This window comes from Rhea pennata, chromosome 12 (genome assembly GCF_028389875.1).
Source record: "Rhea pennata isolate bPtePen1 chromosome 12, bPtePen1.pri, whole genome shotgun sequence".
Lineage (NCBI taxonomy): Eukaryota > Metazoa > Chordata > Aves > Rheiformes > Rheidae > Rhea > Rhea pennata.
In genome coordinates, this window is record NC_084674.1 from 24,036,102 (window position 1) to 24,058,655 (window position 22,554).

Here is a 22,554-nt window from a genome sequence, read left to right on the forward strand (position 1 = left end):
TGCATCAATTTAGACAGCAATGTTTTTATCAGGAGCATGTGGATACTTGTTGATGTGGTTATTTTCTTAATCTTGCTAATAATACATCATTAGTGTTCCTAAAATCTGTAATTCCTTAATACAAAAGCCATTCAATCTTGCTTTAGCCTTCATTATGACAGATAAAGATCAGTCATCGGAACAGAAATCAGCGGTTTTTCAAGGCCAGAAATTATGACCTCAATATATTTAATGTGGGCAACAGAGCATGGCCCCAAGCACTTATAGATATAACCAATGTTTCCACAGGGCTAATTTCCCCACAGAAATACGAGCAAAGTAGAGTTGGAGGGGAAAAAAATCTAGGTGTGGGAAAAACAGCGAATAAAAACACAGAGCTTTTTACAAAGATTATTAGGTAGCCAGAAGGACCCAAGCTACAATGTAAGGGAAGGGGAGAGTTACAGTGACAGGGCAGTCAGCAAAATGTGGCTTCAGTCGGGATGCCTCCAGTGGGTGCATGCACCTAGGGAAGTGTGTATAGCACATGACTACGGGGGATCCTCTTGCACCCCTCCTGGGAAACCTACATTACCTCTCTGAAATGCCTGTACACCAATGCACACAGCATGGGGAATAAACAGGAAGAATTGAAGATCTGTGTGCAGTCGCAGGGCCATGATGTCATTGCAATTACAGAGACATGGTGGGATAGCTCATGTGACTGGAATGCTGTCACAGATGGCTACGTGCTTTTTAGGAAAGACAGGCCAGGAAGGTGAGGTGGTGGAGTTGCTCTTTATCTGAGAAAGTAAATGGAATTTATTGAGCCCTGCCTACAGGTCGATAAAGAGCAAGTCGAGAGCTTACGGGTAATGATTAAAGGGCAGGCTAACATGGGGGACGCTGTTGTGGTCACTTGATCAGGAAGAAGTCATCGATGAGGCCTTCTACAAACAGCTGGAAGTAGCCTCATGAACGCAGGCCCTGGGAGACTTCAACCACCCTGATACCTGCTGGAAAGACAATGCAGCTAGGCACAAACAGTCCAGCTGGGGAAGAAGACATCGAGGAGAAGTGTGCTGATGGACCTTGTACTAAGAAATAAAGAAAGACTGGTTGGAGACGTGAAGGTTGGGGGCAGTCTTGGCTGCAGTGATCATAAGATGGTGGAGTTCAGGATCCTGAGAGATACTACTTCCTCCTGCGAGGAGGAAGCAGAGCAATAAGTAGGATCGCAATCTTGGACTTCAGGAAAGCAAACTTCAGCCTCTTCAGGGACCTATTTGGAGGAATCCTATGCATTAGGGCCCTAGAAGGAAGGGCAGTCCAAGAGAGTTGGTTAATATTCAAGCATCCCTTTCTCCAAGCTCAAGATCAGTGCATTCCTATGAGTAAGAAGTCAAGTAAACGGGGCAAAAGACCTGCATGGATGTGCAAGGAGCTCCTGGCAAAACTCAAACAGAAGAAGGAAGTATACAAAATGTGGAAGAAAGGACAGGCCACTTAAGAATGCTGTCAAGAGTATGCAGGGATGAGACGAGGAAGGCCAAGGCCCATTTGGAATTAGATTCAGCACAGGGTGTCAAGGACAACAAGAAGGGTTTCTTCAAACACCTCAGTAGCAAAAGGAAGACTAGGGAAAATGTGTGCCTGCTGCTGAAGTGAGTCCCCTGGTGACGAAGGATACAGAGAAGACAGAGGTACTGAATGCCACCTTTGCTTCAGGCTTTACTGCTAAGGGCAGCCCTCAGGAATCCCAGAGCCTGGAGACAAGAAAATTTGGAGAAAGGAAGACTTTTCCTTGGTTGAGGAAGATTGGGTTAAAGATCATTTAGGTAAACTTGACACCCACAAATCCATCGGCTCCCATGGGATGCATCCATGAGTGCTGAGGGAGCCGGTGGATGTCACTGCTAGGCCACTCCATCATCTTTGAAAGGTCATGAAGAACTGGAGAGGTGCCGGAGGACTGGAAGAAAGCCAATGTCACTCTATCTTCAAAAAGGGCAAGAAGGAGGACCCAGGAAACTACAGACCAGTCAGCCTCACCTCCATCCCTGGAAAGGTGATGGAACAGCTCATCCTGGATGTCATCCCTAAGCATGTGAAGAAAACGGTGATCAGGAGTAGTCAGCACGGATTCACGAAGGGGAAATCACACTTAACCAACCTGATGATAGCCTTCTATAATGGAATGACCAGTTGGGTAGATGAGGTGAGAGCTGTGGATGTTGTCCCCTTGACTTCATCAAGGCTTTTAACGCTATCTCCTGTAACACCCTCCTAGGTAAGCTCAGGCTGACTGGCAGACCTCAGAGGGTTGTGATCAGCAGTGCAGTCTAGCTGGAGTCCTGTAGCTAGTGGTGTCCCACAGGGGTCAGAAGCGGGTTCAGTATTGTTCAAGTGACTCATCAATGACATGGAAGAAGGGAAAGAGTGCCTCCTCAGCAAGTTTGCTCATGATACAAAACTGGGAGGAGTGGCTGATATACCAGAAGGCTGTGCTGCCATTCAGAGTACCTGGACAGGCTGGAGAGTTTGGTGGAGAAGAAACTCATGAAGTTCAACAAAGGCAAGTGCAGGGTCCTGCACATACAGAGGAATAACCCATGCATCAGTTGGGGTTGGAGGTTGACCTGCTGGAAAGCTGCTCTACAGAGAAGGACCTGGGAGTCCTGGCGGGCAACAAGTTGACCATGAGCCAGCAATGTGCTCTGGTGGCCAGGAAGACCAATGGTATCCTGGGGTGCATTAGGAAAAGTGTTGCCAGCAGGTCGAGGGAGGTGATCCCGCTCCTCTCCTCAGCCCTGGTGAGGCCTCATCTTGAGTTCTGTGTCCAGTTCTGGGCTCCCCAGTACAAGAGAGATATGGAGCATACTGGAGAGAGTCCAGTGTAGAGCTATGAAGATGACTATGAGACTGGAGCATCTGCCCTATGAGGACAGGCTACAAGAGCTGGGCCTGTTTAGCCTGGAGAAGACTGAGAGGAAATCTTCTACAAATATTTTAAGAAAGATTGTCAAGAGGACGGGGCCAGGCTCTTTTCAGTGGTGCCCAGCGACAGGACAAGAGGCAATGGGCACAAACTGAAACACAGGAAGTTCCATCCGAACATGGAGAAAAGCTTGAGAGTAACAGCACTGGAACAAGTTGCCCAGAGAGGTTGTGCAGTCTCCTTCTCTGGAGATCTTCAAAATCTGTCTGGACGCAAACCTGGCTAACACGGTCTAGGTGACCCTGCTCGAGCAGGGGGCTGTGTGGACTAGATAATCTCCAGAGGTTCCTTCAAAACTCAACCATTCTGTGATTCTGTGAACACTTGGCCTAAAACGTTTATTGAGTTCAGGCTGAAGCAAAGGCATAAGTTAAGATGAAAAAGGCAATGCAAACATAATCAAACATAGCTAGCAGCCAATAAAATGAAGGAGGAAATAGATAAGGGAAGGAGAAGACCTAAGAGAAACACAACTAACTTGGCTACACACAAAATTTCTTTAAGTACATGAAGAAATTCTAACAGGATTATCAAAAACATTAGTAACAGGAGAAAGTAACAGATGTCCATTAATAGGCAGTAGTAAAAATTAATAAAAGTAGACAAAGTGGAAGTATTTATTAACTATTCTTACTAAGCATTTGTAAAGAAGCAGAGTCATGTACTTTCATCACAGGAAGATAACTGTGTACTCTATCGTTTGCTAGTGACCAAGGAAGATTTATACAAGGCTATCTGAGAGACGCTTAGTCAGCAGCCCAAGTGAGGTACATATGGGGCCTCCTGGTGTAGCAGAACTTACAGTCGAGCTGTGAGTACAGTGGAGGAAAACCTAAAATGGACTGTATTCAGAAGCAAAGCAGTTGCACTGAAAATTAATCAGAGTCTTTGACCAGATCCAGATGTAGATGTGGAACAGCTGCTGCTCAGTGTCTGCGGCTACCAGGCTGACAAAACAGCAGCAAAAATGTAAGCAGGATATGTAGAGTGATTCAGTTCACCTGGTGAGGTGAGTTCATTCAAAGATGTATTTACAGACACCAAAAGGAACTTTGTAGGCTGAGGAAGAAGGAAAGCAAGCTGTATCTAGGGAATGAGATACCGAAAGGGGTGAGTACAAGCATCAGCAAGCTCCAGTGCACAAGGGACTCATGCAAGCCTCCAAAGCAAATCCCTGAAAAATCAGCTAAAGTGAGTTTTGTCTCTGAGACCAGCAGATCAGGGAGGTGATCTACCCAGCATGACACTGACAACTCTGAGGCTGTTAAAAAGACAGGAAGGGTAAGGACAGGGACAAAAAATCAAATATTGTATGGAGGGTAATTTAGCAGAGAAAGGCAGAAACAGCAGCAATGGATGACAACAGAAGTAGTTAGATATATTCACATCAGGAAGAAGTCAGGGGTTTCCTTCTGAAGGGAAGGTACCACTGGAAAAAGCAGATTCTTTTGGTGCTGTCAAATGGCAAATGGATTTCTTCCTGAAAGACCTCTTTAGCTAGACAATTTACTGGACTTAGGATGGAGTGAGTTCTCTGGCCTACAGTGTGCTGCAGCTCAGCTAAATGATCTCACAGTCCAATCTGTCTACCTTCTGCTTGATGGAGGCATGGGGAGAAGGACTAGGACAGAACAGCCCCACGCTGCAAATCTAAGCCACCCTGCATCGTGGTAAGAGCAATGAAGGTTGGGTCAGGCACAAGGCCACTGCAGTTGCACACTGTGTGCCTGCCTTAACAGCACCCATTCTTGTCTACAAGCCACAAAAGGAAGGAGCAACACAAAAGCAAAACAAGTCCCTCAGCAGCATCTGATCAGAACTCTCCCGTCTTCTGAACAGAGCCACTGTCAGCTTTTGAGGGCCATACGTGATGTAGAGCCCCACGCACACAAGAGTTGACTAGTGCCAGCTACAGTTAAGAAACAATTCAGGAAGCAAGCAGTAACTAACATACACAGCCTTTTTGATCCCTTCTCCCTTCCTGGGCTAGCCCACGCAGCGATTCCTTTGCAGGGATCTTCATGAGCAGCGAGAACAGGTATAGCACAGCATAGGAGACCAGCTAGCCTGCACTCTATGTGTCTCACAAGGCAGAGCCAGCCAACCTTTCCTACCTGCACAGACTCCTCCAACGCAGCATCTTTAAAGCAGGACAAGGCTGGGGCACTAGAGAAGAGGCATTTGCCCAAGCTCCCTTCAGACTGGCCTGCAGAAGCAGACCCAGACAAGAAGGGATTTCTTTCAGCTCAGCAGTTTGTCCCATTGTCCCTGCCAATGCTCAGATTGCAACACAGTGAAGACTGATGGGTGGGAAGCAGGGAGGGGAGGAGGGAGGGTTCCTCCTCTTTCCCTGAGTAGCATCTCAAGGACATCTCTTGAGTCCCATGTCCCTGTTTGATTAAATCATCATTAATTATTGATTCTGCTGCACTTTAAAATAGCCAGCCCAAGAAGCAAGCTCTTAGTAGCCAGCCCAGTCCATTCTGAGCTCAGACTGCAGAGAGCTGTTTGGAGATGGATGGAGAGAAACCTCGAAAGCTGAGAAATTTCATTCCTGTCTCAGAGCTCTCTGTGGCCAGCTCATGGGACTGGTGGCAGGAACATGAAATGATAGTCATGAGGTCCTTGCCACATGTCTACCAGAGCTTCTGTATCGTCCTGCAAAGATGAGAGGAACCAACAGCTGGCACAGCCTGCGGGAAGGCTCTGACCTACGAGGTAACACTGATAAAACAGTAGCAAGAGCAGGTTTGTGACACAGCCTTGAAGAGTGGCACACGGGTAACAGTCTCTTTGTCTCCCTGGTATCTCCCATGGATGTAACTAAGAAATGACATCCTTATGTGACCCTCCTGCCCCCCAAAACAAGGGTCTCTCAAGACACAACAGAGGAGGGAGGGAGCTCTCTAAAGCTACATCACCAGACAAGAGAGGGTCACACAACAAACTTACTCTGGAAACTAGCAAGAGAGAGATCTCCTGGGCACCCAAAAGGAGGAGAGAAAAAGAGAATAAGAGTGCCATTAAAACAGAGATAAGGCAGCTTTCCCTGCAGGATGAGGCTTAGGAAACATATGTCCCCAGGCCCATGTCAGACTGCAGTATCCTCTGCCCCCAGCCCCACATAGCCCTCCAGGAATAGTGCCCTCTAAGTAAGGTCTAACACAAAACCATTTCCACAGTGAAGAGGCTACTGGGAATGTCTCCAACCAGGGCAAGACCCTGCAAGAGGTCTTGCAAGACCCTGCTGGAGACTGTTCTCAGTTCAAGAAAGGGATTTTCCTCTCCCTATGTATTTCTTGGCTGCAGTAGAGTCAAGGAACCCCTCATTTTGTCAACGGTGCTGACAGCAGAAATGCCATGCCAAAGGCAGGACAGACTCTGCCAGGCTCTGAGATAAATGCATGATTTAAACCCTCCTTGCTTGCAAACTGTCCAGTGCCCTGCCTCTCTGGGCACCCACTCCCTCTCACAGGGTATCTGCTGCTTGGCACACTTGCTTGCCAACTCTCCCCATAGCAGCTAGTCATGGTAAAAATCAGAAAGCTTCCACACAGGTTGAGATTTTGGGGTAAAGCTTTGGTAAAGAGGCAGCCCTGGGCACTCTACCTCTCTCTTGAAGGGCAGAACCCTTCCCAGCATCACATCTAATCCACTGCCCAACTTGCAAGAGAGTCACCAGCCCAAATAGTGGGACTGGGGAAGTCCAGGAAAGAAAGGATCAGGCCTGGAAATTTGTCAGGTTCCCACCTTCTTCAGTAGCCATCTCATGAGCTGACCTGACCTCTAGAGATGCCTACAAGGGAAGAGACCAGTCCTCTCTCACCACCTTCAAAACCCTAGGTGTGCCACTCACTCTGCAAGCTAGGGAGGCTGGCATCCTCTGGCTTGGTTTTCAGCAGGTGTGGGAGCCGTGTGTATCTGTACCCGAAGCCACAGCCCTGAAAAAAGACATGGGGAAGGACCTTAGAGGCTGGGAAATGGTAGGCTGCTACTGGAAAACAAAACACCACATGTCTCACCCTGAAGATAGAGTGGCAGTGAGAGGGGCAAGTATGTAGGATCCTTACCCGCCACAGTCTCACGAGGATCCAGTTGGTTTGTGCCCATGGCCGCTGCTCATATGGAGCCAGGAGGTTCTTCATCATGGAGATCCGCCTACCAGAGGTAAGATGCAGGTCAGACGCAAAGGGGCCAGGGGATTAAATAGGATGCACAGAAGGACCCATGGAGTCGCAACACAACACAACTACTGGCATAAGGATGGAAGGAGGCCCCCCAAGCCAGCCCCAGTACCTTGCTTCCCCCCCCTGCAGTGCTTGGCAGCCCACCTGCTCCCTCACCCAGTCTTGCCCACCACCCCAGCCCTGCCACAGCTTCCAAGGGAGAGACAGGGCAGCACTTACTGCTCCTCTGGGATCCTCTCAACAGCACGCAGTGAGTGGGGGTAGCAGACATAGCTGGCCAATGCCTGCATCAGGGAGTCTCGAATGTCTGTGAAGAAATGAGAAGGGGCTAGGCTAGGCAACCAAAGATCTGCAGCATGCCAAGGACCACCCGAACATCAGAGGCTGAGAGGGACTAGCCTCAGAGAGAGGCTATCATCATTTACAATGGACCCTCTCTGGACTTGTTCTGGGGAAGAACCAAGTCTGCAGATAACACCAAGTTGTTGGGACCAATTGATGCACTGGAGGGCAGGGCTGCCAGAGGACCTAGACAGCCTGGAGAAATGGGCTGGCAGGCACCTTATGAAAAACAACAAGAACAAAGGCTTGGTTCTTATGCCTGGGAAGGAAGAACTCCCTGTAAGATACAGGTTGGGATCAATTGGCTGGGGAGTAGCTCTGCTGAAAATAACCTGAGGCTTGAAGTAGACAGTAAGCTGAGCATGAGCCACCAGTGCCCTGGCAGCAGAAGTGGCATCCTCGGTTGCATTAACACAAGCATAGCCAGTAGATCTAGGAAGTTACTATTCTCCTCTATTCAGCACTCATTAGACCATATGTATACACTGTGTCCCCTTTTGAGGAAAGGCGTAAACTAGAGAGGGTTCAGCAGAGGGCTGCTGAGGTGGTCAGGGGCTAGAGCACTTGTTCTGCAAGGAGAAGCTAAAGGAGCTGGGCTTGTTCAGTCTGGAGAACAGACATCTTTGGGGGAACTTAAGAGTAGCCTTCCAGTACCTAAAAAGTAATTATCAAGAAGATGTGGTCAGGCTCTTCACAGTGGTACACGGCAGGAAGACAAGACACAATGGGCATAAATTGAAACAAGAAAGGTTCAGACTGGATATAAGGAAAACCTTTTCCTCTATGAGGGCAGTCCAGCACTGAAGCAGGTTGTCCAGAGAGGTTGTGTAGACTCCATCCTTGGAGGTTTTCACGATCAGACTGGATAAAGCCCTAAGCAGCCTAGTCTGTTCTCATAGCTGACCTGTTTTGAGCAGAGGTTGATCTAGAGACCTGCTAAGGTCCCTTACAGCCTGTATTATTCTTTGGTTCCTGCCTGACCTATGCTTGGAGTCATGGTATCACCTGCACCTTTTGTGCTAGAAGACATCTCAGTCATGGGCTGGGAGAGTCTGAAGGTTTCTTAAGGCTGACTGATGCTAGAAAACATGCAGCTACAGAGAACACCAGATCAAAACTGATATTGTCAAAAGGTATTCAGAGCAGAAGCAAAGCCTTAAACATTGACAGTGCTCTCTTTAGGAACAGCTGGAGAAGCAACCAGCAAGCCAGTTTGCTGTCTACTACACAGTGCCTGTGTCTGTGTCCTGAGCCCACTGTCTCTTTCATCTCTAGCCAGAGCAGCTGAGGATTTATGCTGCCCCTAGACACTGACTGCCTTGCTACAGGCTGCACAGTAGGGTGCTTCCTGCTCTGCTTCAGTGCAGCCAGTCAGGTGACTTTAAACCACTTTCCTCTAGGGCACAAGCTCATCCAGCCAAACCACACAGAAGCAAAAGAACAGCCAAGCATCCTGCAGCTCTGCTGCAGATGTGACAGCTTCCAACAGACGAATGGTATGTCAAGCAGCACTGAGTTTTGCAATGGGAATGTGTTCCTGCAGCCTTAGCTTGAATGTATTCCGGCAGCCTTAGCTTGACACCTCAAAAAGATTGGGTGTGCTAAAGGATAAAGGAAAGATGATTCTGGTAGAAGGGCAGGGTTACTTCTAAATTTAGATGACTTGGTTGAAGATAAGGACTTTTATGTCTTTCTGAGGAAGGAGGATACATGTGCCTTCATGAACGGCTACTAAATTAGAAAGAGTTCAGAGCAGTAAGACAGCCTAGGCCTACACGAACAAAAAACATTCCCAGGCAGCTAGAACTAGGCATGTTGGATCATTCAGTCTTCAGGATCTACCCAGACATCATAATGGGTCATACATACTGAGCAAATGAAGGAAGGAAACACTGAAACTCTTGTCTCCAGAAACGGTGGTTTTCTCATAGATTTGATCAAGATCAGAGTCAAGATGAACTGGGAATCTTGTTTTGAGAGCAAGCTGTGCTCTACTCAGCAGGATCTGGGATCTCCCCAAAGGCTCAAGTCAAGTCCAAAACTCAGAGAATTAAAGGTAGAAAAGCAAACACAGAGATCAGCATTTTTGTACAGATCTGTGTGTTCCTCCTGTTACCAAAGGATTGTGGTGCTCTGGGGATCTCTATGCATGGCCTGTCTGTGCCTGTTTGCCTTCTCCTATCCCAGCTCGTGCAAAGCAGGGGCTCTCCCTCCCAGCTAATAGGGAGAGTATGTCCAGGCAGCTGGACAGAAGGTGCAGGAGGAGTAGTGCTAGTCTTGACACGCAAACAGCTGGGACACACATCCTGTTCTCAAATGGGGGGTCTAAGCCATGTATCTAATGCTAGATTAAGCAGGACACACCAGGCAAGGGTGGTGCCCAGCCTTTGCACATAGAGGCATAGAGCACTCAATGGACTCAGCAAATAGATCCCAACAGAAGTCTGGTGAGCCACTGGCAGTGGGATCAGCCAGATCTGCAACACTTCACCCCAAAGCAGAGGAGAGCAGTTTCACCTGTGCCCACGATCCTTGAGTCAGCAAAGTGCTTGGCCAGGATGGCAGCAAGGCGCATCAGAGTCTCTTCATAGCCTGCAAACAGAAGGAGGGAGCAGGGGTTACAGGATGGCCCAATGGGCAGCCTCATGTCCCCAGTTTTCCTGCAGGCCCAGGAAAGGCTGTGGCATTTACTCCCTACTACAGCTAAATTTGCAGTTCTGTTGTGTGTCTAGTAGTCAAAACAGAGAGCCGGGAAAACACATTCAACTCCCATGGAGCCTCTTGCCACAGCATGCAGAGTCCAAAACAGTGAGAGGGTAAGGTAACACCTATTGCAGAAAGGGCTGAGTAACACCCCAGGCCTACCCAAAGAAGCCATGTTAGGTCTGCAGACCCTGAATAAATCTGCTACAGCTTAATTCTGCTGTTCCCTGAACAGCAGGCACAGTCCTCACTTAATGGGTGTAAAAACCTTAGCCTTGTTGGTGGGAACAGAAATCCCTCTTACCTTCGCAGGCTCTGGAAGGCACAGAACAACTTGCTAAGTTGTCACTGAGATCACTCAGTCAAACAAGACCCCCGGATCTTGTGAGCACGAGGAGGATCAAGTCCATAGGATTAGTCTCACAGCAGAGACTTGCTAAATTTTTAGCTACCTTGCCAGCAGGAGATCATAGGTAACAGAACCTCATAAGGAAAGCCAGAATACCTTCTTCCTCAGCTGTCTGCAACAAGGGCAGCATGACTTGCACTAAGCCTTCAAATCTACCCACCAGCTGCCCATACTCCTATTCACAGCACGGGCATGCAAGCCAGGGCTGCTCAGCTAGACCTCGGGCCCCTCCATTTTGAGGGCACAAAGTCCTTTGTGCAAGGATCACAGGCCTGGGGACAGGCACAGGCACTCAGATGGACTGCTGAGAATGAGCTGTCTATTCTATAGTTCTAGATGGGAATTTGCTAGAAAAGCCAAGCTTTCTCCTGTCAGGAAAGGCACAGAACATGCACTGAATGAATTCAACTAAATGCAGGCTATTGGCATCATGTCTCCATGGGAAAGTATTCTAATCCCAGGGCATGATGTGAAAGCAGCCCCAATCCCTGCGTTCACAACCTGTCTTCCACAGCCAGAGACCAGTAGTCAGTGGCAGGCACTGCCAGGGGGCAACTACATCTTGCCACATTCCAACCCATTCCTGATGCCTCCTTAGAAACAAAATTCATAGCTGCTAGAGTGATTTTCATTGCAGTAAACACTGTGACAACTCTAAGCAAGGCATGGGACTCCCTGCCTAAGCACAGCAAAGACCACAGTATGCCAGTGGGTACCAACACTCACGGAACAGCACTCAGTGCCTGCCCTGCAGAACACAGACAATACACCAGCGAAGCACAGCTCAGTTGGGAAAGGACACAGAAGAGATGATGCCTGATGACTGCTACTTCACCAGCAGAATGTGGCTTTACTTAGTCTTCATCAGCCAGGATTAGCAATCCCCTTCCCGATCCCCTTACCTGGAAGTTCCTCCATGCTGTTGACAGGGCTGAAATAATTCTTCAGTGCGCTGTAGCTGTTCATAGCCACGCTGAGGTAGAACTCTGGCATGAAAGCAAAAAGTGAGCCTGTCCTGTCGCCATGCTCAATGGTGCGGATGCACACACGCAGCAGCCAATATATGTCCTGCATCTTCTCCTGGTCAGGGAGAGCACAACAATCCCTAGTCAGTTTTGTCCAGCTTCTCTTTGGAAAAATGCAACAGTCAGCATCACATCCAAGCCTCAGAAATGTCTCAGTGTCTGAGAAGTTCCCTCAGGCTAGGGCTCTAAGTTCGTTAACCAGTTCTGTGTTCTGTTGGGTCTCTTCATAGAGTCACAGAAGAGTTGGGTGGAAGAGACAACCAGAGAACTCTACACCAACCTCCTGCTTGGAGTGGGACTATTGCCAGCACATGATTAGGTCAGCTGTGACTTTGCCTAGCTGATTCTCAAAACCATCCAAGGGTTACTCTCAGTAGGGCATATCTCACCACAGCAGGCCTGATCGCAAAAAAGGCATGCCAGTTGTTATTCCAAGTTTACACTGGCTGAAGGGAGGCAGGCACTAGCAAACCCACGATAAAGCTGCTGGAAAAAAAAGCTAATCTTTCATAAGAATCAGCAAATTGAAACACACAGAAAACTCATACCAACTCAGATCTTTGCATTAGGTGGCCACAGCCTTCTGGAATCTGCACCAAGCATTCAATTCGATTTACTATCCTGAGGAACCTTGGCCTCTTTTACTTCTATAGCAAAACTTGGGAGTCCTCAATTAAACACAGGAAATTTAAGGGCATCTGCATAACTCTGAGCTCATAAAAATTAGCACTAAGAAAGGCAAAAAGAAAGGAAAAGTTATTTCGTATCTTGCCATACCAAGTAATATCATGAGCAGTTTGCATAAAAATAGCAGAACGATGGTTATACCTCCAATTAAAGAAAAATCAGAAGTGCAAATAACTGATTTAATTTGCTTGGTGGTGTTTCTACACTACATCACTGCCTTCTCTGGGAGGTTTACATGGTTTGTTCTGTAAGTTAGACCAAACAAGTGTAAATTGACTAAAAGGACTAAAAGACATCTTTATCTCAACACTGATGCACATCTCAGCTCATCAGCTACTTTCAGGATAAAAAAAAAACTGTGTAGGCAATGTTAACATAAGGAAAGCTGCAATTGGTTTTATTAAGACTTGGTAACTTTAAAAAGTCATGCCAAGTATTGCCAAACTAGATTAAAGCCTACACCAAAAGAATACAAAGATGTAAGGCTTACCCACAGTATGACAAATACTGTGTCGTAATCAAGTAAGCTTCTACCTTGGCACCAAAACCCCAGGGCAGAAATAGTCTTCCCACAGAGTTTTTGAAGATGGGATTATCTACTTTAAAACTAAAGATGTTTCAAAGCTGTAACACTCCCTTTTGTCTAACTCTGAATCTCTCAGCTCAGAACAAATTAGTGACTAGCTCCCTAGAGGAAGGAGCAGCCTCTCCCATGCTCTGATACCTGAGCAGAGACCTTGGACTCCTCCTTCAGACAGACAGTAGAACCTGTCTTTTTCTCTCCATCAGCAATACCTGCTACACTCATCCAAATGCATCCTTTCATTGTACACAAGTCACTGGGATACTGGAGCCTGCAGGGGTGTGTGTCTCCCTTGGGCAGCTGTGCAGTTGGGACCCTCTAGTTCTGGCAGTACAGACAGGCTCTACTGTGCAAGCCTTGCTCCTCTCTGGAGCAGTTACTTAGCTCCTGGGGCACATTTCACAGCCAAAGCTAGCTAGTGATCTGCTCTCCTGGTGGGCCAAGTAGACCTTGGTGCCTCAAGGCTGTAACCCTCGCTCCCAGACACCACTGAGTCATCCAGAAAGGTGACACTGCATTCCTGGTGAAATATGAGTACCTGTATTTAATATACCGACAGATCATTTAGAGATATGAGTTGTGTTTTCACACAAGACATCACAATGGTAACCACAATGCATATGCCTTTCAAGAGCAGGCCAAGAAGAAAGGTCTACTTGCTGGTAAGCATGGGCTGTACTAATGTAGCTAGAGAGCTATGGTAGCGCTGCACTGTGCCTTGCACTCCTGCTCTGCAAGTGAAGGGGAAAAGGGGTGAGCAAAGAGCTCGCGAGTCAGATCAACCACTGCTACTGCCACTGCAGCTCTTCCCCTCCCCCTTCAAGTCCTGAGACATATGCAGAGCCTGCTGCCACTGCAGGTTAAGGGAAACATATTCTCTTCTGCAGCACAAAAACCCCTACATCTACAGATGAGACAGGGCAACATGCACAGGAAGAGAGGAAAGGGAGATCTCCAGAGCCTAAGAGCACAAGTTGCTCATGTTAACAGACCAGAGACTTTATCCTGGAAGGAGATGGCATATGCAGGGAGAATGGATGATCCGTTAAAACACTCACAGTCTTACTAAATAAAGAATGTGCTTTCCCTGCATGGGAACCCAAGTGAGTAAGGGCAGAACACCTGAACAAAAAAAACCCAAGACATCACGTTGGTGAGAATCCTGCAGATTTTAGAAGAGCAGTGTTAATGAGAATGCCCTCTGAAGCACAGCACAGCTCAGTGAAATGGTCACAACAGGGTCTGCCCTCTAGTCATTCCCAAAGAACTGGATCTCCCTTTGACCCTCACCCTTCTGTCCATGAGGTAGAGGCCTGACTTCCCGAGGCAGTCTGCAGCACCACACACAGATGAGAACAGACTGGGCTGTGTTGTAATGAATACTAATAGACCAAACATGGCACAAGAAGGGGCCTATGCCTGGGAAGAATTCTCCTGACAATACTCAGGAGCCCCATGGAGCATCAGCCTTGCCCCAACCTCAGGGACAATGGCACTTGTGGCATGTGAGCCACACAGTACAGATACGAAGATGCATTTGCTCAGGTCTCTCCTGAACTGCTCATGTGACACTCCTGCCCACCTTTGAATAGATGGTGACATTGATCCAAGCAAGGCGACGACTTAGGTGATTGAGCTTCTCAGAGAACACCTTTTGGCTCTTCAGCAGTTCCTCATGGATGTCTTTCCTCTGAAAAAGTGCAGAGAGGTGAGGGTAGACACCATTCTCCCTTTTACATCATTCTTTTTCAGAGCTGGACAAACAATGCAGAACAAATACCACCTTGGGGTTATCTACGGAATGCTGGAAGAGATAAAAGGTTCAGCAGCTGCTCTGCAGAGGGAGTGGAACTCAGTGCTATAAGAGCACTTAGTAGCCTCAGACGCAGCCCACACGGCCTGATGCTAGTCTGGTGTAGCCAGTAGTTTTAGGGTCAGCTGCCATCAGAGATGCTTTTTAAATGCTTCATCAGAAAAATTCAGTCTCTGGTAGCCAGAATTGGACGGAAGAGTCCTGAGTCCAACACTGGGGTGTATTTCCTATTTGTTTTTTCTGAACTTTTTGTTGTGAATGACAGATTCAAGGAAGAGCTCTAGCAGCCCAGAAGTGCTGTGGTTGTGATTCGGAGGGTCTCCTCTGCATAGGAAACCTTTCCAAATCCTACATCACATTCTTGGAGTATCCCCAGACCCCCAACAAGGTGCCTGCAGCACATGGAGATTTGCAAGCCGCCTCAGCCTGTCTGGGACCAGCCAAAGCAGTTGCTGCCTTCAGTCCCTCAGTTCCTCAAGGCAGTGGTACAACGGGTTGGCACACCATGAAATGTGGCTGCCAGCTATGGATATGGGTTACTTCCTCGTAACATTGGCCATTGTAGGGCTAGAAGACAACTGTAGACACAGTTCTTCTGTTGCCACAGAAGGCAAGTGCTTCTTCATACTCTTTCTTCACATACTGCGGGGCTACCAGAGGAGAAAGCTGAGAGTCCAGAGATACCCACCCTCTTTGGGCACCGGCTGATTTTTTCCTCTGTGTCTTTCAGTGCCATGGCATATTCATTCACATCATCTGACACACCAACCATCTGAAAAAACAAGCAGACTCCAGCAATACCAGTTTTCCCTCCACCCCTCAGACAAGCAAGTGAACAGCCTGTTCCCCAAAGGGGTGAGAGGAGAAGGAAAGAGCACATGCAACAGCTCAGGAAGCAGAGAACAGAGATTCAGTGCAAAAGCACAAAGGCTAGGAGGATGTGCTACACAGGATGTGCTGCTTACCTTCCCAAGCTGCTGGTGGACACTGAGATTGTACATCATCACTATCCCATCCAAAACTTCCAGGAGAGAGTTCTCTGTGATGGGCTGCTCCGGCTCCTCTGGGGGTCTGCCCAGTAAGAGACCCTCATTTCCATGGCTGCCTTCAACTGCAATCCATCCCCAAGACAGGAGAGAAGTTCTCAGCAGCGCATTTTGGCACCTCACCTTCTGCCTGTGCCTCTCTGAAGTCAGTGGCCAAAGCCCTGCTCTACTTCCTGTAACACAATGCTCCCTTCCAACCCACACAACTCACCAGCCACACAGACACATCGTTCCCACCTCACTGCCTGGCACAGTCATCCTGCTAAATTTGTCCAGATAGATCCAGGCTATGTAAGTTCCACTTTGCTGCACTGCTTGCAGAAACCAAGGCTGCACCTCCCAGTACACTGGGAGCAACAGCGCCACCAGTGTCATGTGCAGGATGGCAGAGTGACTAACTGTGGGCTTGCAGGTCCCAGCAAGCACTGGGAAGGCAGTAAATCGGCTGCTATCCTCTTGAGCATACTGGAAACTGGAAGAGGCCATCCTCCCAGGAACCAGCTAGCCCAGGCTAGCACACAGTGGAAGTTACTCACTGTCCTCCTCTGTCCGCTGCTCCACACTTAGTGTGCGTACTTTGATCTTCTCCAGGCTGCCCAGAGGCCGCCGTGGGTTCATCAGGCTGACTGCTGCTGTGCTGAGGAAACGGTTGGCACGGCCCAGGGTGGGGGAGCTAAGCCAGCCAGGTCTTGCAAGAGCTCCACCAATGGCCAGTGTGGCAGAAGGACGCTGAGACTGAGAAGAAATTAAAGGAGAAACGGTTCTAGCTGTTGGGCTGCCCACTATTCCCTGCTCGTCCCTGCAAAGATTTCCATATAGATGCACAGTGACCACTGGAGGGAGAGCTGACATTCCCCCCCGCCACACACACACAAATGGGCCAGCAGCACAAGGTTAACAAATGCATGCTCCTTCCTCTAAGTGCACATCAAGTACAAGCAGCAGATCAGCACAGCAAGAAGTTGAGTCTACAGTTGTCTTGAACCTCTACAAATAGAAGCGCCAAGAACGTTCGTGGACGGGAAGAAACATATTCATATCAGTAGGTTGTGAGAGTGCAGAACAAAGAAAATTTTGCTGCTCAAACTTGCTGATGCCAGTACCCTGCTGATCTTCAGAAACTTTTGTGCAAGCTCAGCTGTTTATTTGATTACCCATGGGCTGGTTACAGTCCTGAGCCAGACACTGACTTTCTAGAACAAAGATATTTTAACCAGAGGCTGAGCTTGCAGCCCTGGCATCAAGGGTCTTGCCCTGCTGCTAACACATGTTACATGGCTCACCTGTCCTGCTGACATTGTTGATTCCTCATCTTCATCAAGATCATCCATAGTCACTGCCTGCAGCTCTGCAGGGTCAATCAAGACATTGGCCTTTGCAGCTAGGTCATCTGTACAGAGTACACCAGAGTAGATATGAATGCAGGAACCACTTTTTGCTTCACAGGAAGCAGCTCTAAGCTTGTCCTCTTCTTGGCAGTAGAGAAGTAGCCAGCCAAGGTGGATGCTTTGCCAGAACGGGCTAATGCTCCCCCCAACTTCCTTACATAGAATAGGCATGTCCTTGCTAATGCAGTAGAGACCAACTAGCAATGGGTGCCGCTCACCTTGGACCCATTTCTGTTCCTGTTCCAACTACCAACAAACAGGAATAACCACATGAACCAGGAGACAACTGCCAGAGCCAAACTGAACTAGTTTGTGGGGAAGGAAACTCAGGACTTGAGGCCATTTGTTAGGCCTCCAGTTTTTCAACAACATTCCATAACATGTTCCCAAGTCACTAGGACTGCAGTTGCCCTCAAAGACTCTGAGCAGGAACTGTTCTTGGTCCAGAAGAAAGTCTGCTGTGATGACTATGCCGCATAAGGCCTGACCAATGTGTCCGCTAGTCCATAGCTATATTTCCAGAGCTGGCCAGGAGGAACTCAGCAAGAGACAAGAAGATATTATATGGTTCTTGAGTTAAGCAATCTAACCTTGGACAGTCAGAGAGCAGCTTGAGAGAGGCAAGATGATCCTAATTTTGGAAACTCACTGGGGAAGAAGAAGAGGTATCTGAGCTGAAGACAAGTGTCTCATTAGCCAGAAACCAGAGACAAATGAAGTCAGACTGAATGACAAGTGGTTTCTAACCCTTCCAACAGGGAGGCTTTGGAAGTCTGTGGGCAGAGTAGCATGTTGTAACCAAATGTACAGTTGCAGTATTTACATGGGGCTGCTACTGCCTGTCTGGAGTGGTACAGCAAGGACAACCTGGACATTCAGCAGAGCTGTGTCAATGGCCAGTGCTTTGACAGCTCCCAGACACTGGCTGTGGTGCAGCAAAAGCACTATGCCAGGGGGCATTCCCAGACCATCCCCCTTCCCTTCAACAGCCACAGGCTGAAGCGATATCCTTGCAGGACTGCTCACTGTGGCCTTCCAGTCTTATATCTGCAGGCCTAACATGCCCTTACAGCTGCAGCAGTGGGTAGCTGGAGCTGTTGATATGTCACAGGGAGAATGTTGCACAGCTAACCTCCCATCCCATAGGCAGTGTCCCATGCTTTGATACTTTGCTGAGTTTGCTGATGCAGAGAAGAACTGACGTCTAGCTCTGCATAGCTACTCTCCGCTCTTACCTACAATATAATGTAATAAGCTTGGGGCAGGCAGTGAAAGTACAGCAAGAGAAATCAGGCTAGCAGCTCAGAAAAGAGGTTCCAAATGAACCTTCAAGCCAAAGTATACAATTAGGAAAAGAAGACAAATCAGTGCCCCACTCAGGTATATACAGTAGGTTGTTAGCTCACAGGACACTCCACTTTGGATGGACAGTACCTTTTCCAGAGCAACTTGCACCTCATTAACATTCATATCTCCACTCTTAAATTTAGCACAATTACCCACAACTTCTTCCTAGCAGGTCCCTTGGGTAAACTCCAGCCACGATTTAGGGTGCAGATACTGCACATCCTGGAGCGTGCTCACCTTTCAGAGTCTTCTTGAGATGAGACAGGAGACCTCCAAGTCGCTGAAGGTCAAAATAATCCACCTTCCCATTATAGAAGAGTTGAGGAGGGACGTATGCCTCTAAAGCAGAGAGGGAGAGTTTGTTCTGTGACTCCCAGGCACAGGACCCACATGCACATACCAGCGACAGAGCCCAGGGTCCAGCCTGGAGCCATGCTGCATGACAGCTTTAGCTGTTGTAAGAGCACAAGCCATTAATGCAGAAGCTATTTATATAACGAAGCATGCATTAGAGCCACACAGAAACGGAAGCAACTGATGGCCAGCAACGGCATCACTCTAGTCACTTCCTCCTTCCCAGCCTCAGACACTGAGGAAAATCAGATCATTAGAAAACTCGGTTGCTCTCCACCTCACTGTTCCAGCTATCCCAGGCTCAGTCACTTATTCCCATGGGTATCTTAAGGCACTTTCTGGGCCCAGAATAGTCAGCACCCTGAGGAAAGGCTAAGCCTAAAGTAAGAAAAGGGAGTATTGTGCAGACTGTAGCAGGATAGGCAAGGCTGGGCTTGAGGATGGGAAAATAGCTGGCACTGACGTGGTTTCCACTTAATCCCACAGTGCAGGAACCACAAAAACAGACAAGTATCTCCTCCTAAAATTTGATTATGGGATTACTAAACTGCCCTCTTACAGAGCAATAATTAATATAGGACTCTGATCCAGAGCATTCAGCAGGACCTAGCAAACAGTCCATGTATCCCTCTGCAAGTCTCAGAGGAATTAACTGGAATAGATCTGGACATTAACTAGAATACATCTGCACACAGGAATTTCCCAGGATGACAGGAATTACAGGCACAAGGCTACAGAAGACCACAGATTCCATATAGAATACAAGACTTCTAGCATCCTAGAGAGGCCTTCCAAGAGGCATACCCCCATCCCAACCACAGAAATGTCCTCAAACCTTCTCCAGGCCTTACCTTCACTGCTTAGTGTGGCAGGGGTCTTTGCCTTGTGGCCATCCCAGAAGAAACGAAGGGTGGCGATGAGCCGATGCAGGAAGCACACCATGTACTCCGGTGGGCACAGCACAGTCAAGTTCTAGGGCAAAGAATGAGCTCAGCCATTAGGACTACTGTGAAAGAGAATCCCAGTCCTAGTGGTCACCAAGGGCAGGGAGCAACTTCCTGCTTCCAGCCTTGCTCAAAGCACTTTCATCAGTTTGCAGAGTGCACCTCTAGTTTCCTGGACTGGGAGAGAGGCCACCTCTGATGGCAGGCAGCAGCTTCCACCTCTAGAAAGTCCTTGGTACTGAAACAACAGTTGGTCTACCAGCACACAGGAGCATAGATACCACATGCTTTACCACCAGAGATGGGCTGCTAATTAATGTAGAAATGCAGGTGAAGAAAAAGCTTACTTCAGCAGCAGATTTGCCACCTCCCAAAGCTGCAAACCAACAGCCTCATGCAAGCTCAGAAGAGCAGTCCTCACCCAGGCAATGAAGGGGATCCCAAAGCCAGCATAGCAGCTGTGGCAGAGCCAAGGCCACATTCCCTGAGGGAATTTAGCACGATGTTTGGTTCCTTTCCTCCAAATCTGTAGCTCTCACCCAAAGCTGCTCCCAAGGACTACTTTCCCCTAAATCACAGCAAAGGACTTGAATAAGCTTCCTGCATTCTAGCCTCTGATCTTCTCTCTACTCTGCACTTCCAGCCATCTCTAGACCTCATCTACTGGAAGTAGCCCAACCAAATGGGTAGGAGCTCCCAGCCCAAAGATGCAGAGAGCATTTAGGGTGAGACTTGCAGGAGGAGCGGGCCCTCAGACTTACCCCTCTGTTGCTAGCATTTTCCTGAAGAAACTTGCGGAATTTGTTTAGGAAGATATATCTGGAGGCTTCCCCCTGGCAACACAAAAAGCAGGAGGTGAGCTCCCATGAAATGCATTATTTATCCACCTCCCCAGACTCCGCGATGTTTTTGCCTCATATGATGTTCACCCCAGCCATTCATTCAGGCTTTAGGTGCTTAAGGCAGAGGAACCCAATGAGCCTCCCAATAATCTCTGGGCCTTGAGAGAAGAACAAGTCCTTATGCAGCCTGAACTTGCTGAGAACAGAGCTCTATTCACTTGAAAGTTAAGCTCAGGAGGAGAAAGGAACTAATGTAGTATCCACCATCGCTAGAGGGCCCAAGAATGCCTTGTTGGCCACTGCTATGCAATCAAGTGCTGCGTTTTCTGAAGTTCCTGCTGGGATCTACTGGTTGTGGCCAATGGGCCTTCAGTTATGCCCAGCTGGATGTACCCTCCACCTCCTCAGTAGGGGTACACTCCTACATAACTGACATTTCTCTTTGAGATTGGTATTAAATGTCAGGGTAGGATGAACTGTAGTCAGACTGTGATTGCTTAGTTCAACAGAGACCCAGTGTTGGCCTAGATGCAATTCATATTATCAGCCAGCACTGGTAAAGAATCTGATCTCCCTTTAAACAGAGTTCAGCGTCTCAGTCTGCAGTTCTACCTGCCTGAAGGGATCAATTTGAGAATTGATCCTGAGGACCAAGCCCCACAGCTGCACTTCTGTACAGAGATTGTGGAATGTGTTACACACAACATGCAGCGTGGCTCCTGGTCCCAGAGCTGGTGCTCATGTAGGCTTTAATGGGAAGCACAAAAACCTATACAAGTCCTGTGATGTGGAGATTCTTTACTAAAATATGCACTGATCACTTACCCCTCCTCTGTCTTTATTGTTGAGCAGCAGCTTCAGAATCTGAACCTGAAGACCTTCCACCACTAAAATTGAGACACATCAGTCAGCCATTAGACAAAAAGCACCAGAGGTCATCTACCCACATCAATCCCACACATGGTATTCTTTCCCCACAAGAAATGCTATTTCCTCAGAGCAAGCTACCCAGGAAGAACTGATGCTGACAGAACATTACTCCCATCATTGTGAGAATTTTCTCTGCCTCCATATAGCAACAAATTCATCCATAGCTGATAAGCAATGCCTCTAAAGGAGTGTTTTGATTTTGTTCATGTCTCACTGTAGGATGCTACAGATCTGTGCAGCAGGTCCCAACACTTGTATGCCTCTACCAGACAATGGGCTGAGCCCCTGTCTCTGCAGCACTGCCTGTTGTGACAAGAACGCATCTGGACTTCAGGTCATGAAGGGGATTTGAAAACAGCTCATGGGCTGCTCCCTCTTGCCACACAAAAGCTATGGGATCTTTGCAAATGGCAATCTCCCTCCCTCCCCACAGACCTTCAATGCGTTTCTTGAGCCGTTGGCAGCCTCTTTCATATGCCCGTCGCCTCAGTCTCTCTTCAGCACTTTCCTCCTTTGCTTCCTTACTCTCCTTGCCCTGGTTGAGGGACAGGCACTGATTAGCAAGAGATCACTGCATGGGGAAAATGCCTCACTTCAGGGGGAAGAGAAATTCACTAAAACTATGTGCAAGCGTGCTGTAGCATCTGGTAGCAAACCTAAACAGTTTCCCAGGTCTTGTGACAACCAAGGAGCAGGCAACTTCTCAGGATGCACAAGTCAAGCCGTAGCTTCTGAGACACTGTGAAGTTCACTTCCAAATCTGCTGCCACAGACACAGAACTGTCCCCATCTCCTGTCCTGAGCAATGAACCCCAAATCTTCCTTACAAAGGGAAAGTTAAGACAAGACAATGCAGAGAATGCAACCCAGAAAGAGCTCTCCAGGGTACACCAATGCTCACACATTCGGAAACATGGGGCATTCAACTTCCTCAGCCAGAAAATGATGGGGACAGATGCCTCTGTTCAGGCCACAAA

At 48.1% G+C, this 22,554-nt stretch overlaps 1 protein-coding gene across 2 annotated transcripts in view; it reads right to left on the reverse strand.

Moving 5' to 3' along the window:
- Positions 1–22,554, reverse strand: part of RNF123 (ring finger protein 123) — a 60,350-nt gene that overhangs the window by 21,503 nt on the left and 16,293 nt on the right. For both annotated transcript variants that reach the window (XM_062585864.1, XM_062585865.1), the window contains 15 exons: positions 22,013–22,112; positions 21,473–21,534; positions 20,567–20,638; positions 19,713–19,833; positions 18,745–18,846; positions 17,056–17,162; positions 16,309–16,507; positions 15,692–15,837; positions 15,415–15,498; positions 14,496–14,603; positions 11,521–11,698; positions 10,024–10,098; positions 7,384–7,471; positions 7,048–7,135; positions 6,834–6,918 (listed from right to left, as the gene is read on the reverse strand). In XM_062585864.1, the coding sequence (XP_062441848.1) occupies positions 6,834–6,918; positions 7,048–7,135; positions 7,384–7,471; positions 10,024–10,098; positions 11,521–11,698; positions 14,496–14,603; positions 15,415–15,498; positions 15,692–15,837; positions 16,309–16,507; positions 17,056–17,162; positions 18,745–18,846; positions 19,713–19,833; positions 20,567–20,638; positions 21,473–21,534; positions 22,013–22,112 (1,615 nt within the window). The remainder of the gene's footprint in view (positions 1–6,833; positions 6,919–7,047; positions 7,136–7,383; positions 7,472–10,023; positions 10,099–11,520; positions 11,699–14,495; positions 14,604–15,414; positions 15,499–15,691; positions 15,838–16,308; positions 16,508–17,055; positions 17,163–18,744; positions 18,847–19,712; positions 19,834–20,566; positions 20,639–21,472; positions 21,535–22,012; positions 22,113–22,554) is intronic.